The 17,380-nt window shown below is 34.9% G+C and overlaps 1 protein-coding gene across 1 annotated transcript; it reads right to left on the reverse strand.

Moving 5' to 3' along the window:
- Positions 1–3,475: 3,475 nt before the first annotated feature.
- Positions 3,476–8,289, reverse strand: LOC117668676 (vomeronasal type-2 receptor 26-like). The gene is made up of 4 exons (XM_034422738.2): positions 8,197–8,289; positions 6,927–7,154; positions 5,898–6,024; positions 3,476–4,377 (listed from the first exon to the last, which is right to left on the reverse strand). Exons 1-4 carry the CDS (start codon positions 8,272–8,274, stop codon positions 3,476–3,478), a joined length of 1,335 nt encoding a protein of 444 aa, XP_034278629.2. The 5' UTR covers positions 8,275–8,289.
- Positions 8,290–17,380: the final 9,091 nt, after the last annotated feature.

Here is a 17,380-nt window from a genome sequence, read left to right on the forward strand (position 1 = left end):
CTTTCCTCCATCGCATGCCGACTGGGCATGGCAGGAGCTGGAAGTCAGGTAAGACACATGTCTCGTGTCTCCACATGTCTTATCTGACTTCCAGCTCCTGCTATGCCCGACAAGGGGGGGGGGAGGAGAAGAGATGGCAAGGGAAGCCCCATCTTGCTTCATGCATCTTGGTTCTCCACCACCCCACCCCACCTGCCACTCCCCCTCACTGGCCGAGATTGGCAAGCCAGATTTGGGGAGTTGAATGCGCTGCCACCACCTGGGAGGAGAAGAACGTCAGAAATGAGGTCTCTCACAGTGCCTCCTCTCTCTCTTCTTCTCCTGAGTGGCAGCGGTGCATCCGTCTCACCTAATATGCTGCTGATCTTGGGTGGCAGTGGCTCTGATGTTCCTCCTCCCTTCCTCCCCCCCCATGAATGCATCTAAGTATTTGGGGCGGGCTTATTTTCAGGGGGGCTTATTTTAGTGCATGCACTCAAAAGCCCAATTGGGCTTATTATTGGGACATGTTTTAGTTATATACAGTATATATTCTAATGCAATTACCAAGAAAAAAATCTAGAAAAGAAAACATAAGATGCATTCTGTTTAAATAGGTTTCTTTCTAGTTTAGCTGACCCTTGCTTCCTTGTAATATATATATTATAATACTAGATGCATCATAGTACTGCCCTTTTTACATAAACACCATAGTAAGATATACACTCTTGATATATTTATTCGAAGAAACGGAGAAACCCACAAAGGAAAACAGTCCTATACAGAACAGTATTATCAGGAAAGCTTGAATTTCATAATGACTGGAAAGAGTGATTTCACATAGGATTGAAATATTGATTTGTTTCACTTTGCTAAACTTCAAAATCTAAAAAAAAAATCTTACCTGTTTACATTAAGTAGCTAATTTTAAAAGATTTTTGCAATCAGTTGTTGATTTCCAGAAATGTTACTGACATTTATTCAAATAAAATCATAACATGTGAAAATATTATTCTACAACTTGCTTCATACTCTACCTATATAGGACAACAGAGATTAGTTGATAAACCTATTCCATTTAATGTTTAGTATGAAATTTAACATTAAATATTCCACTAAGAAAAATGAGCAGAAAATTTCCTGTTCTACTGAATAAGTTCCCCTTCATGGATTACTACTTTGTCGTGGCAAAGTAGCTTGCATAGCTCAATGAAGCTATGCCGTGCAGGGCCACCCAACTCCCAAGCAGGGAGTTCTGACAAAACATGATCCACTTGAGAGGGAAATGGCAACCCACTGCAGTATCTTTCCCATGAAAACCCCATGGACAGAACCAAAAGGAAAAAAAGATATGACGCCAGATGAGTCTCTCAGGCCGGAAGGTGTCCAATATGCTACTGGGGAAGAGCAGAGGGCTAGTACAAGTAGCACCAGAGTGCTACTAGTAGTGAAGCGACTGGGCCAAAGCCAAAAGGACTCTTAGCTGTGGATGCATCTGGTGGTGAAAGGAAAGTCCAATGCTGTAAAGATCTATTCTCCATATGGACCTGGAATGTAAGATCCATGAATCAAGAGAAGCTGGACGTGGTCAAACAAGAGATGAAAAGACTAAACATCGACATCTTAGGAACCAGTGAACTAAAATGGACAGGAATGGGTGAATTTAATTCAGATGACCATCAGGTATACTACTGTGGGCAAGAATCCCTCAGAAGAAATGGAGTAAACTTCATAATCAATAAAAGAATAGGAAAAGCAATACTGGGATACAATCCCCAAAATGACAGAATGATCTCCATTTGAATCCAAGGCAAACCATTCAATATCACAGTAAGCCAAGTCTATGCCCCAACCACTGGTGCTGAAGAGGATGAAATTGACTGGTTCTATGAAGCCCTACAGCACCTTATAGAATTAACACCAAAAAATGATGTCCTTATCATCATGGGGATTGGAATACTAAAGTAGAAAGCCAAAAGTTAACCAGAATAACAGGCAAGTTTGGCCTTGGAATACAAAATGAAGCAGGGCACAGGTTGATAGAATTCTGTCAAGAGAATACAATGGTCATAGCAAATACGCTTTTCCAACAACCCAAGAGATGACTCTACACATGGATATCACCAGACGGTCAAAACAGAAATCAGATTGACTATGTGCTCTTCAGCCAAAGATGGAGAAGCTCTATACAGTCAGTAAAAACAAGACCAGGAACTGACTGTGGCTCAGAGCATGAGCTTCTCATTGCAAAATTTAGACTTAAATTGAAGAAACTAGGGGAAAGCACTAGGCCACTCAGGTATGAACTAAACCTATCCCTGATGAATATACAGTAGAGGTGACAAATAGATTTAAGGAATTAGATCTGATAGACAGAGTACCTGATTGTGTGGATCACAACAAATTGTGGCAAGTTCTTAAAGAGATGGGAGTACCAGACCATCTTATTTGTCTCTTGAAAAACCTATATGCGGGTCAAGAAGCAACAGTGAGAACTGGACACCGAACCACTGATCGGTTCAAAATTGGGAAAGGAGTCTGGCAAGGCTGTATACTGCTACCCTACCTATTTAACTTATATGCAGAGCACATCATGAGAAAGGTGGGCCTAGATGAATCAAAAGTTGGAATTAAGATTGCCGGGAGAAATATCAACAACCTCAGATATGCAGATGATACACTCTAATGGCAGAAAGCAAAGAGGAACTAAAGAGCCTCTTGAGGAGGGTGAAGAAGGAGAGTGCAAAAGTTGGCTTGAAAATCAATATTAAGAAAACTAAGATCATGACATCCGGCCCTCTCAATTCCTGGCAAATAAATGGGGAAGAAATGGAGGTAGTGACAGATTTTATTTTCCTGGGCTCCAGGATCACTGCAGATGGGGACTGCAGCCAAGAAATTAAAACACCCTTGACCCTGGGGAGGAAAGCTATGGCAAATCTAAACAGCATACTAAAAAGCAGAGAAATCACCCTGCCAACAAAAGTGCGTATACTCAAGGCTATGATGTTCCCAGTTGCAATGTATGGCTGTGAAACGTGGACCATATGAAAGTCTGAATACCAAAGAATTGAGACCTTTGAACTATGGTGCTGGAAAAGACTCCTGTGAGTCCCTTGGACTGCAAGGCAATCAAACTGGTCAGTCCTAGAGGAGATCAATCCTGACTGCTCTTTAAAGGCCAGATCCTGAAGATGAAACTCAAATATTTTGGCCACCTAATGAGAAGGAAGGACTCACTGGAGAAGAGCCTAATGCTGGGAAAGATTAAGGGCAAAAGAAGAAGGGGACGACAGAGAATGAAGTGGCTGGATGGAGTCACTGAAGCAGTAGGCGTGAGGTTAAATGGACTCCAGAGGATGGTAGAGGAGAGGAAGGCCTGGAGGAATGTTGTCCATGGGGTCACAATGGGTCGGACATGACTTTGCAACAACAACTGAATAAGTTACTAAAGATTTCAAAGGGGAAGAAAAAAATGAAAGAAAGGTTTCATTTATTAAGAGTTTCTCTTAATAAGTTGTTCCCTGTTGTTTAGCTCTGGCTTAAAAATAATTATGTAACATTTGGGGAAATATATGCAGCCCAGCAATCCAGCACTGGAAGCCAAAATAGAGAAAACCTCCACAGCCACCATGTATTTGCCTTTGGTGCTCAGGTAGGATGGAACAAAGGAAATCCAAACACTGCAGAAGATCAGCATGCTGAAAGTGAGACATTTGGCCTCATTGAAACTGCTGGGGAGATTCCTGGAGAAAAACGCTACTGTGAAACTGGCAGCTGCCAGAAAGCCCATGAAGCCCAGGACACAGTAGAACATGACAGCTGAGCCTTCATTGCACTGCATTATCATTTCCTCAATTTCTGAATGAGTATCAATGTCAGGAAAAGGAGGAAATGTGAGCAACCAGATCATGCAGATGCCTGTTTGAAACAAGGAACAAAAAAGAATAATGAAGGTGGCCAATCTTCTTCCCACCCATTTCCTCATCCTGGATCCTGGCTTGGTGGCCATGAAAGCCAAAACCACAGTGATGGTTTTTGCTAGCACAGAAGACACAGCCACTGAGAAGATGATGCCAAAGCTGATTTGTCTGAAGAGACATATTATATTGCCAGGTGCAATGAGGAACTGCAGTGAACAAAGGAAACAGAGGAGGAGGGAGACAAGTAGAATGTAGGTGAGGTTTTGGTTATTGGCCTTGACGATGGGAGTATGATGATACTTCAAAAATATTGCCATTACCACAATAGTGCAGAGAACAAAGACAAGTGCCAGAATGACTAAACCTATTCCCATTGGTTCTTCATAGGACAGAAAAGATATTTTTTTGGGAAGACATGAATCTTGGTCCTTATTTGGATATTTATCTTCTGGGCATTTGGAGCAGCCATCCATGTCTGTAATATAAATATGCATATACAATATACATTTGGTTTTGTTGTTGTATCATGTTTTTATGGAGTAAAAGTTTGCACAGGATCCTCTAATTAATATTTTTAATAGAAATAAATTGTGTTGTTTTCACTTCATTTATATCTAAGTTTGTTCATTTTCTAATGAATATTTGTGTTCATAAATACCTTTTATTTTAAGGAAAAATAATAAAAGATTTACCTTTACCCATTATTTCACTTATTTTCAAAGTTGGCAACTTTAGAATATATGGATTTCAGTGCCCAGAATTTCCCAGGCAGCATTCCGTACATTATCCATATATAGGTAGTCCTTGATTTACGACTACAACTGAGCCCAACATTTCTATTCTAAGCAAGACAGTTGTTAAGTGGGGAGACCCAGCCCTGTGGAATGAACTGCCCCCAGAAATGCGTAAGATCTCCAACCTCAGGGTATTTCTCTGTGCCCTTAAGACCCTGCTGTTCTGCCAGGCCGGGCTATCAATGTAATGATTTTAAATTGGATGTTTTAAATTTTTTTGGGTTTTAATATTGAGCTGAAATTATTTAATAATTTTAAATTATTTTAATTGTTGTTTGTCTTTCTGTTTTTAATAGGCTGTACACCGCCCTGAGTCCTTCGGCAGAAGGGCGGTATAGAAATAAAATTATTATTATTATTATTATTATTATTATTATTATTATTATTATTATTATTATTATGTGAATTTTACCTAATTTTACAATCTTTCTTGCCACAATTATTAAGTGAATCACTGCAGATGTTAAATTAGTAACATGGTTGTTAAGGAAATTTGGCTTCTCCACTGACTTTGCTTGTCAGAAGGTCTCAGAAGGTGACCACAAGACCCCGGAACACTGCAATCATCATAAATATGTATAATTGTCTAGCATCTGAATTTTGATCATGTGACCATTGAATGCTGCAATGTTGTGAAAAACTTTGTACCTATGAATATTGTAATTTGAAGACCATCTGAATCAACCAATCTGAAAGTTTCTCAACTATGTGATATTGATTTGTGAAAGATAGAGTGATATATGTTAGAAAAAGTAATTCTTAAGACTTTATTTTTTTTTTCAATTAAATCTATTAATTTTACATGCACACACACACACACACATATGTAAATCACATCAAGGTGGTTTTGTTCTTTTTTTAATGGAAAGTGGTATATATATTAAATATATCAATAAACAAGCAAATGTGTTGTAGAATATGTAATTTATGTCATTGTCATGTTGATGTGGCATGGATATTTACATAAGAAAAGAATTCTCATGTAACTCCAGAGCTCCCCAAGTAATGTAATCCCATCAGATTTTAAATCCTTAACTCTTTACTTTTAAGACTCCCTTTCAAACAATGGGGAATTCCTTATTCTACTGATATTCTGGTGAAAAATGGAAGTCTACAATGTAGTTTGAATACTTATAGTCTATGGATCTGCCTGCTATGTACTTCATAACCATAAGATTAATTGCTTTCATATATCTATTACCCTTCTGTTTTGAAATTTTCTCTTCAGGGCATGGAAGGCAATCATAGCAGCAAAATGGCTTCCCCTCTTGTTTTTTCCTGAAATAACCAGGGCGGCAGCTCTCAGTACACACTGAAATAGGTAATGTCTGCCCAATAAATAAAATAAGAAATAAAATATTAGCATTCAATCCAATATTTTAAAAAAATATAAAACCATGATGAACTGATATTTAGGAAATATAGGATATTTTATTGTTCTTCATAATCATAAACATCAAAACTATGCAGGATTGGATTATATCTGCTGATTAACAATTTGTTTAAATAACCTGGTTACTTTGTGAAAAATTTTAAATTCAGATCATGCATCAATTCTATACATATTTCAGTGGAACTCATCCAAACCTCCAGACATTTCTTATTTTTGGATAATATGAACATTATAAACAAAATTAATGAATTCATTGTGATTTTTTTCTATTTCAGAAATTAGGTTCAATCAGATCAGACAATTCCTCTAAACTTTGCATACTCATAATCATAAGAAATAAAAATTAAGATAGTGAACATATTTTTTGCTCTGCATCTTTTGTACGTCTAACCTAAGAAGTAAAATGCATTGAGTATATAAAACTTTGCAAAATAATTTGCTATCAGATACAAATGTATCTAGCATGTATTTTCAATCAATAGTAGCAACACTAAAATAAATTGGGTATATACAAATTACACTATCTATTACAATAATGTAAATTAGGTATATACAATAATGTATGTATGAAAATAAAAGCGATGATATTATATAGTTGGGTAATGAAACATCTGCAGGAAAACAAGTAAGATCAGAGAGTATCAAGAATTTCTCATTTCATCCCTGAGTTACAAATATTCTCATATATATATATATACACATTATTCCCATTTCTAGATGCACATTAATTAATAGAATACTGTAAGTCTACAATATTATTTCTGTGTTAAATTAAATATGGCTATTATTTGGATATCATCTCATATTCTAGCAAAATTATCTACATTCAGAACCTACTTGGTTGAAAGTCCTGTGCCAAGTGATGGCTTCCTCATGGATGGTGAACATTTGGTCTTCATTAGCCCAGGGATCCAGTTTCCCAACTTTCACTCGATGAAAGGACTGGTTGGGGAAAGTAATCCAATTCTCAATATCCAGTCCTGAAATCAATTCTCCGTTTTGGTCAAAAGAAATTTTATGTCCAACATTATTGTTAAATGAGAGCCTTTTCAAAAAGAAGTGAAGCTGAATATAGAAAAAATATGCAAATATTTTTTTTAAAATATGACTACAATTAATATATAGGAGCAGTTGATACTGTATGTATTCCTTTGGTTCAAACCAGGACTTAATCCAGCCAAGAGTTCAGTAATCAATTTCCTTCAGACTTTGACTTGCTGTCAAATTCTGGGTACACTATGAAAATCATTTTCAAAGCTTCTTTGTTCATTGGGACATCAGAAATATGATTTGAGACTTTAAAGTTACAGTCCTTTTTTTCCTTATATATTAATAAAACTGCAATATATTTTAAGAATTCATGCAGAGACTTATAGTACTGTGAGTATCCAACCACCTTAATGACCAATTCATTTTGGTTCCCTTTGTATGGCATTAACCTTAGAATTTAGCACTCTAGAGCAGTAGCCCCTGACATTTTGGGCACCAGGGACCACTTCCATGGGGACAGTTTTTCCGTGGACAAAAGGGATTGTGGTTTTGTGTGCTGCCTGCTTTCCGTGGATGAAGCTTTGCTTGTTTGTGTGGCCCAGTTTCGGGAATGCCAGTCCCCAGACCTGGGGTTGAAAGGCCCTGATCTAAAGTACCTCCTCCCATGCCACAAATTGCTTGGCTTTCAATCTATAACATTTGTTAGGATCCTTTTGCATGTAGGTGGCAGTGGTGACAGCTTCTTCCAAGTATCTACTTATTAGTAGTACATCCTATAGAATGCTTCTTATCTTATTATAGAGCAATTTTCCCTCTCTCTGATGCCCCACTGGGATGTGATATACAGGACACTCTAGACTGATATAAATCCTTTCCTTTTTGCTGTATTCATATTTTCTGCTGGACATTAATACCCATTTCCTCAGGAAGCTCTAATCTGAGGGTTCCCAGTACGTATCTTACTCCCAAGTGACACTTACATGTACCTTGATTTTTTTGTTTGCTCACCAAATAACAAAAGATAAATATAACCATTTGTAAAAGTCAACAGGTATCTGTTTACATTCAATGTCAGTGGAAATTAAGTCCTAACAATTTCAACTTTTTACAAAGTTACCTGTGATGGCTGTGGATCATGGAGATGCAGTGTCCTGCCACTCAATATTCTCCTGTGTGGTTGTTGGCCCAACTGCATGGCATGTAAAGCATGTGCCACAGCATACACTGCATTGTATATACTGTAACTATGACTGGTCATCTTCATTTCAAAAAAAGCCCCAGGAAGGGTCTCCAGTTTCTCCTTCCCACTGCAGACACCTTCAATTTCCTCATTCAAAGAAGATTTTGAAAATACACAGCCAAATGCATGCTCCCAAACATCTTTTATGAAACCATCTTGGTGAGAGAATAAAGAATGGTTTCTTGTCTGAAGAAAATGCTGAAATCCTTCAACTTCATTTGAAGAAGTCACAAAGGACAGAGCGCCTTGGAGGTTTTGGATATCCCAGGTCCTTTGATAAAAGAATGAGGCAAGGCCCATTTGATTGGTCACAATCCACACCTTACCTTTAGGCTTTATAGATATTGATTCCATTTCAGGTACATATAACAACCATCTCAAATGTAGAACATAGTTATCATTGATTATCACAGCATTAGCTTTGCTGTTAATAAAAATATAGAAGGTTTCCACAAGCCATTTCAGGCCATCAGACACGCTGTTAATATAAATTGGCCTGAGTTGCTCTAAGAAGGCAATGCAGATGCCATTGACAGAAAACTCTGAAAAAATTAATTTCTCAAAATTTGGTCCACCGTGTCCCTTTACTAGGATCCCGACCCAAGTCCACTGGAAGTGCAAAAGTATTTGAAGAATTCCCCTAAAACTGAACTTCTCATCTGGAACCATATGGTAGTAGAAAGGGATATCAGTTTTACCATCCATACTTGGGGTAGGACCGTATAGGAACTATAGAAATAAAAATTAGATAGGAATATGAAAAAGAGAAGAAATCGTCTAACAAAAGAAAATGTGTTCCTTCTATTCTTAAATATAAGAAATTCTGAAATATTTCATTATTTTGTGCACAATATACTTCTGAAATCAGAGTTGGACTAGCTGGTACTTGTGCTCCCTTACTACTGCACAATTGTACAATTTTGTGAATTCTAATCACTTTTTCACTTAAACTGGATATTTCTCTTTCTTCTATAGTGGAAATAATGTTTCTGTGAAAGAATTTTTTTTTAACAATATAGAATCATTTTGTCAAATTTGTCTGCATTCATGAACAATTTCTGTATGAATCTTTCTAATGTGGAAGAAAGATCAAACAATGTGCTTTCTTGCTTTAGTATTATCTTCAGAACTTGCTTTTATGAAGTTCCTAAACTTCATAAAAGTTTCACAATTTAGGCTTGGCTCCTTTCCTTCCTTCCTTCCTTCCTTCCTTCCTTCCTTCCTTCCTTCCTTCCTTCCTTCCTTCCTTCCTTCCTCATATGGCCCAAGAAAATATAGCATAATAATAAATAACTACATCATTTTTTAAAAAAAGCAACTACACAAACAACACAGCAAGTTTTATGAGATTATATACAAAGATTGAATTATACATTGGAAAAATACTCTTGTGTTCATTATTTTCTAGTAAGTTTGGAACACTAAAAATTCCAAACTGGCAGAGAGATGAGAATCCCAAAATTTAGTAGGGCTTTATCCTTATCCTGATTCAATGCCCTCCCAACAACCATTACTGAAAGATATACCAAAACACCCTTTTTGTCCATGGGATGGAGGAATACAGTAATAATGGAATATATTATTCTCTATTGCCCCATTTTAGCAGATATTTACCAGGAATCTCCATTCTTTATTAAATAACCTGGTGGTTCTGAATTGTTTTAATCTTAAATCGATATTATCAGATCAATCTGATTTTATTCCCTTTACCACAATTAAATAGTTTTAAAGTTTGTACAGTATGCCACAGCGTCTGTTTTAATTCTTTTTAGATTTTTTAAAGAACAAATATATAATTATTTTTATCCTGATTAATTGTGATGTTTAGGTTTCTTCTGCCAGTCTATGATTTACTCAAGATTGATTACAAAAATATTGAGGTTTTTTTCCAACTTGCAAGGGAGAACTACAGAAATCCAAATTTCAGGGCTTACTAATGGTTAACTTTTGAAACTGATCTATCTGAAACTGAATTCACATTGATTTATGCTTCATAAATACATATTATTAAATATACTTTACAGATATATACATATATATGTATGTATGTATGTATGTATGTATGTATGTATGTATGTATGTATAAAGGTCTTGAAATCCCCCCTCCTGAATATACAAAGCAAAGTTTAGACAATTTATCATTAATGCATCTTACCTGTGAAACTTTGTACATGCCTAAAATATCTGCCATATCGAAAGATATTGCAGGCTCGATAGCCCCAACAACTGATATGAGTTTGTTCATGATGTCACACTTGTAGTTGGGAATAAATTGGTTCTGACTGGAGAAAAGTTCCATTGTGGCATGATATGTGTATTCTCCACCATAAGTCTCATAGATTCTGAAGCCCAAGGTGATGTTAGATAATAGCTGGAGGTCTTCATTGATCTTCTTCACAGCAAATATCAAGGCCAAAATATGCTGATAATACTTTGTAAGGATTCTGCAATGGGAATTAGATGCTACATCAAATGAAATTCTAAAGCTAAAAAAGGCAGTGAAACTCACTTTCTTCAAAATTGTGTCTTAGACAGCAATAATCACTCTTTCATGTAAACTAATTAATGGATTGCCATTCAGTTTAGATATTGTTTTCAATGGAATAATCACTGAACTTTCTTGTGTTCCGTTTATAGAGATTCTCAGCAATCCAGGTCATGGTTGTCCCAAAGGTTCTTTTTCAGGAGGCAACTGGACTTTCTTGGGGTTTTTTTGGTGCAGTTCACTATATTTTAAAGAAATTTTGCATATGTGAAACTGAACACAGTGATTGCTCTGCATGTAAAATACATATATATTGTAAAATACATATTGAGGAATACAATTGGATTAGTTACTTTTTATTTTCCTGGAGAAGGCTTCATTTTAATGAATGAATTGGGGGAAAAAAGTCGGGGAGTATTTTGAATTTAGCCTTCTTTAGATTCTCCACTGGAAGCATGATGGCTTAGTGATTAAAGATGCTGAGCTTGACAGCTGGAAAGCTGACAGCTTGGATTCAAGACCCAAGTGTCGCATGACAGGGTGAGTTCCCATTACTTGCTCTAGCTCCTTCCCATCTAGCAGTTCAAAAGCACGGAAATGGTAGTAGATAAATAGGTACCACTTTGGTGGTACCCATTCCATGTGCCTTGTTGTATAGCCATGCTAGCCAGATGAGCACAGAAATGTCTCCATACAATACTGGTTCCTTCAGCTAAGAAATACAGATGAGCATTGCCCCCTAGAGTTGGAGAAACCTTTTCAACTGGAGAAACAAGATAGGAGAAACCTTCACCTTTACCTTTATCATTTCCTCCAAGATTATATATATCTTGCTGAAGTCACAGTAGCACTGAAATTTACAGCATCACAAGTATGTCAAGCTGAATAAATAACTCTTCATAAATATGCTAAATTTAAATGTTAAAACTTGCTAGAAGGAAAATTTAGGAGGAAAAGAATGCAGATTTTACTAAGTAACATTAAGAAGATATCACCCACCCACTCCAAGAGTGTTTTCTTGTACTTCTCACTGAAACAAATTATAATATATCTATATTACTGATTTAAGGAATACGCATTATAGTTGTGGGTTTTCTTTATAGAGCACAAAGATATAATTATTTGAACAGTATCAATACTGTTTCTGCATCAATACAGCTATTTGTGATTCATAACATGAACCATCATAATATGTCATCTAGTGTAATATAGCCATTATCATCATCATCATCATCATCATCATCATCATCATCATCATCATCATCTCTTACAGGGGTTCACCAACAGTTGAATGATGAGGATCTTCTTCAAAGTTTTGTACATCTTTAGGCACGAAGATAAAAGAACTAATGCCACCAATGATTAAGTCACCTGGTTGAAAATAATTATGAACAATCGGGATAGGATTTCTGATTCTGCATTTTATTATTTCACCCTGGCAAGTCATATGTAGCAAGAAAAGTAACAGCAGATGCAATACAATCATGTTAAATATTAATTTCAGTTTCTCTCATTTCCATAAAATGCTTCAGCCTTCAATAGAAATAATTTGAACTGATTCATTCTGTGTTCTTCACATAACTCCCATATTCTGTTCTGAACCTTAGAATAAAATTGGTTCAGAGACTACATTGATAGTGATCTTACCCACACATAAAGAACATTATTTTAAAAAACACATGAAATATTTAAACTTTCCACCCACCTCTACGTTCTTTGTATAAATAAATTGGTAATCTTGCCTTTGAGAAGCAGCAAAATTAATAATAGTCTTTTTGATAATTATAAGAGGGAGACAAAATTGCGATCTTTACATTTTAATATCTCTGTGGAATTAAGAATATGTTTTAAGTTCTAAACACAATATTTACATTAATGAAACAGCAAGGTTGGAATGAGTCACATAATTTTTCACCAGATAATAAAGGTAAATGCCATTTGACAACATGCAAAATATATAAATAAAATATTTGCATCCCTGTATAGAAAACTATAATAATCAGGCAGAGTAACTGTCTATCAAACACCAAAATACTGTTCTCTCCAAATAACCTCAGAGGAAAAAATTGTTATCAGATTTTAAAGTTTCCACCTTATATATCAAGGAAGCCCTACATAAGGGTATTGCAGTAGCCCAGACAGAAGTTAGTAATGGATATTTGGATTAGAAGCAAATATCCTTGGTCAATCTCAATCTATTTGAGGTTGCCATGGATATTAGTTACATTTGGCAAGGCTTCCAAATTTAGCTTGTCTACTTCCTCATAATTCATAAATTAAAACTTAAATCCTCCAAGAGTCATAGTTGTTAGTGAAATAATGGAGGCTGGGTCAAACCAGATGTGAAAGGTTTTATATTAAAGAATTCACGTCACAGTTATGGTGATCATATTTTCTTGGAAAAAATAATGGCCAAACTTGAAACTGAGGCAAATCTAAAATAGGGTCATATTTTTAAAATTGTTTATGTTTATGATTTTTCATTACAAAGGAAAATTAAAGAGCAAAACCAATAAAAAACTTTGCAAAAATACATACTCTAATAAAAATATCTAAAATCAAAGAGTATATCATATACCGTGCATTAAAAAGATAATTCAGTTTTACATGAATGTGAAAGACTATGAATTAAATGATAAATATATGGTAAAAGTTAAATAAAGAGAAAAACTGAGTTCTTGAAAAATAAATTTAATGCACTGCTTTCTAAAATAAAGAACATTCTTCGTAATAAGAGACACATAGGCACTCTAGTCATAGTGAACACAGGTTCCAGGAACAAATTTATACAGGTAGTATTTAACTTACAACCCTCTGCTTAACAACAATTCAGAATTATGACAACCTTGGAAAAAGTGACTAACAATCTGTCTTCAAAGTTAAGACCATTGGATCACCCACAGAGTCATGTGATCATTGACTGCATTTATAACAGTTTGGGCATGTGATTGTGATTTGCAACCTTCTCAGCTGGCTTCTGACAAACAAAATCAATTGGGAAAGCAAGGTTCGTTTAACAACCATGGGATTCACTTAATAACCACCTAATTTTCTTAACATCACAGGAAAAATGGTTGTAAAATTGATCACATGATAATTCACTTAACAACCACATTCCTTAATAATCATTTTTTTCCCCAATGTTAGTTGTAAGTTGTAAGAAGATCATATATTAAATTAAGAAAGCTCTTATAAAAATGGATTTACTAAATTGACAGGTTAGATGTCTGCTTCTGAGCCATTAACTCTTTTTCCATGGTTTGAGCAGTGGAAGGATGGAATCAGCTATCTTGTTTGCAACTGTAATGACTTTCAAAGGACACTAAGTTTGCAAAACTCCTTTTCTAATCACATTTAGAAATTGTCTATTATTCACTCTAAAACTGTTAGAGATCTTCAGAATGACAGATTTGAAAAGTCTTCATTGTGTGATTTTATTTTCAGCACTGAACAAAAGAAAATTAATTACTAACTGAAGAGTTTAAAGGATTTGAAATAAACAGCAAAAAGCTAAATAACTGGATTAAGAATTCAAATTAGGAATTTTTACTTTTACTATAAATTTTTGGAAATAACTACAAAAGTAACTCAGAAAAATATAAGTGATCATTTTACAAAAACAACTAATGGTGATTTCTTTCGTTTTCTTTTTTCTTTTCTTTTTTACTTTTTACTATAATTACAATAGTAAATACTAATATACATTAAAAAAGAAGAGTAGAAAGAAAAAAAATACCAAATAGAAATGTAGAGAATAGAAAAGTAAGTTAAAATAAACAAAGAAGTGAATTACAACCTTCATTAAAATAAATGTAAACAATGTTAAAAAGTTTTCACATTCTCTTAATTTGTTAATTTCTTTTGTATATCAAATGAGACCTTTTATCAGGTTATTCTTGTATTCTGAATTTGTAAATCCACAAGTCTCTAATACATGATGCATAATTATCAAGCAATTTCTGAATATTCTTAGGAAAAGAAGTATGTGAACTTAGTGCCCATTTTAAAGGTCCTGAGAACAGTGTGAGCAAGATGGCTATTTTCTCATCTCTCAGCAATCAAAACCACCAGACACCTTTTGTCTCTCGGTCACCTCATGAAGATCAATTGTTTGAACCGATTTTCCATCATCTTTTATCCAGAGTTCAGTATTATTCAACTGTTGCCACCTGCCCCTGTTCAAAGAAATATCATCAACTTGGAGTAAAATCCTGTGTCTCTGTAGGACTTCTTCATCTTGAAGCTCCCAGACCACTTGAGCTATCTGTGAATTAAGAGTACGTTTTGAAGCATGGGCTTTGCTATTTGCTTCCTTATCTAATTTAGTGATATAGTTTCCCATTAGAGACTTTAATTCTTCAATCTTTTTGTTTGCTTCCAAGAGCTGATCAAATATAGCAATAACTGTTTGTGCTGTCAGTGGGCAATTCTTGGCAACCAAATCCAAGCCTCCTTTAAAATTGCTCTAAATATTATCCTTGTTCTCCTCTCTGTCTCTTAATGGACCTTCAGTTTCCAGCGAAAAATAGTCATCCTTCTCCCACTCAGGGCAAGGAACAGGGCTTATTTACAGAGGTTATGAGGTGGGGAAAGAGCAAAAAAAAGAGACTTACTTGCAGAATCCATTATTTAAAATAAGTCCTTTATCTTTGGTTGTCTGAGTTTGGAGTTTCCTCCCAACTATGATTCCAATTTATATCTCCTTTTAAGTTTTCTTTTCAAGACCCATTTTGTTTTTGCTGCTGGCCTTTGTTTTTGCGTCCTTGGGTGGTTTTAAAAAAAGAAAAAAATTAAAATATACTCCCACAGCATCGACGTGCAGATAAGTTCCGGAACTCATAATTTAAAACCTAAATCCTATGTAATCCTAAATCTAAAAACCTAAAATTACTGCTCCTAATTTTTTTTAAAAAAAACTAACTTAACTAATTTATAGATATTATTAAATAAAAATAAACTATTGTCAGCCATATAAAAGTAGCTGTTACAGGAGGATAAGGAGCTCATTAAAAAAGGCTGTCATACAGCAGCCATCTTCCCAATTACTCTTTTATCCAGATTCAAAGAATGTCCTTCACCACAGTTCATTGGGTCTGTTTTTTGTGGACCCATCTTCAGTTTGCCATTTCTTCCCTCAGAAGCCCTTTTTGATCTAAATTTAGTTTGCATTCATTTTTAACCACTAAAATTAAAATAATTAACTATATACAGTATACATATACATCATTGGTGGGATTCAAATTTTTTTACTACCAGTTCTGTAGGCGTGGCTTGGTGAGTGTGCTTGGTGGGCATGGCAGGGGAAGGATACTGTAAAATCTCCATTCCCACCCCACTCCAGGGGAAGATTACTGCAAAATTATTTCCTTTCAGGGGCCAGTCAGTGGTGGTATTTACTGGTTATCCGAACTTTTCAAAATTTCCACCACCGGTTCTCCAGAACTGGTCAGAACTTGCTGAATAGCACTTCTGATATACATTAAAAACACCTCTGATATACATTAAAAGCTGTCTCCAAGCAGCTTCTTTTATTTATTTATTTATTTATTATTTTTCTCTTTTAAAATTTATATATTCACAAAGATGTGGAGAACTTTTATATGTTTTTATGTTTAACATTTTTATTGGGTTATAAAATAAAATAACATACAAAATATGAAACTACTGTAAATAGAAAATGGTGGGGAGGGAGAGGGGGAAGAGAAGGATAAGAAAAAAAAAAGAAAAAGAAACATTGGTTTCCAACTCTGTTGCAGTAGAATAAGGCATTAACATCAAATCACAACTTTTCGTTTTTTCATAATAATATGAAGAAGCCATTTCTATAAAGATCTATCGATCTACTTGGTAAAACCCAAAATCAAAGTTTCATTCTTTTCCACTTCAAGCACAAAGTTCAGAAGCCTTCTCCATGTGGAAATAAAAGTACTTATATTTTTTTCTTTAATCAAAAGACTCAATTTTGCCATTTCAGCCAACTCCATCAACTTCTGCAACCATTTGTCCATGTTAGAAATTGAAGTGTCCTTCCATTTTTGTGCATACAATAGACTTGCTGTGGTCAACATATTTTCTCCAGTTCTTTTTCCATAAGACCCAAAAGGAAGAATTCTGGTTTCACCTTTATTTTCATTTTCAATTTTTTTTGTATTAAAATGTGAATCATATTCCAATTATTTTTTGCCTTATCGCATGTCCCCTATAGATGATAAAATGTCCCTTCTGTACTTTTACACTTACAACATTCATTTGACATACCTTTACATATCTTAGATAGTTTATCTGGTGTTAAATACCAATGATACATCATCTTATAGAAATTTTCTTTTAGATTATAATTTAATATAAATTTAAATCCTTCATCCACATATTTTCCCATTGTTCAAGCATCACATTATATCCAAAATTCCTTGCCCACTGAATCATACAATGTTTTACATATTCATTTTCCAAATTCAATTTCAATAACATTTTATAGATCTTAGCAATATGTTCATCATTGCCACATAATGAAATTTCCAATTCATTTTTAACAAAGGGAAATCCGTAGCACTTTTTATCCAGTTTAAATCTTTC

The sequence above is a fragment of the Pantherophis guttatus genome, chromosome 4 (assembly GCF_059756535.1).
Source record: "Pantherophis guttatus breed Tessera chromosome 4, ASM5975653v1, whole genome shotgun sequence".
NCBI classification, from domain to species: domain Eukaryota; kingdom Metazoa; phylum Chordata; class Lepidosauria; order Squamata; family Colubridae; genus Pantherophis; species Pantherophis guttatus.

Coding starts and splice junctions, on each gene's coding strand:
- LOC117668676 (XM_034422738.2), bottom strand. CDS start 8,274: ATGCAGTTGGGCCAACAACCACACAGGAGAATATTGAGTGGCAGGACA. Junction 6,025..6,926: donor GGCACAGGACTTTCAACCAA/GTAGGTTCTGAA, acceptor TTTATTGGGCAG/ACATTACCTATTTCAGTGTG. Junction 4,378..5,897: donor GAAAATTTCAAAACAGAAGG/GTAATAGATATA, acceptor TTTATATTACAG/ACATGGATGGCTGCTCCAAA.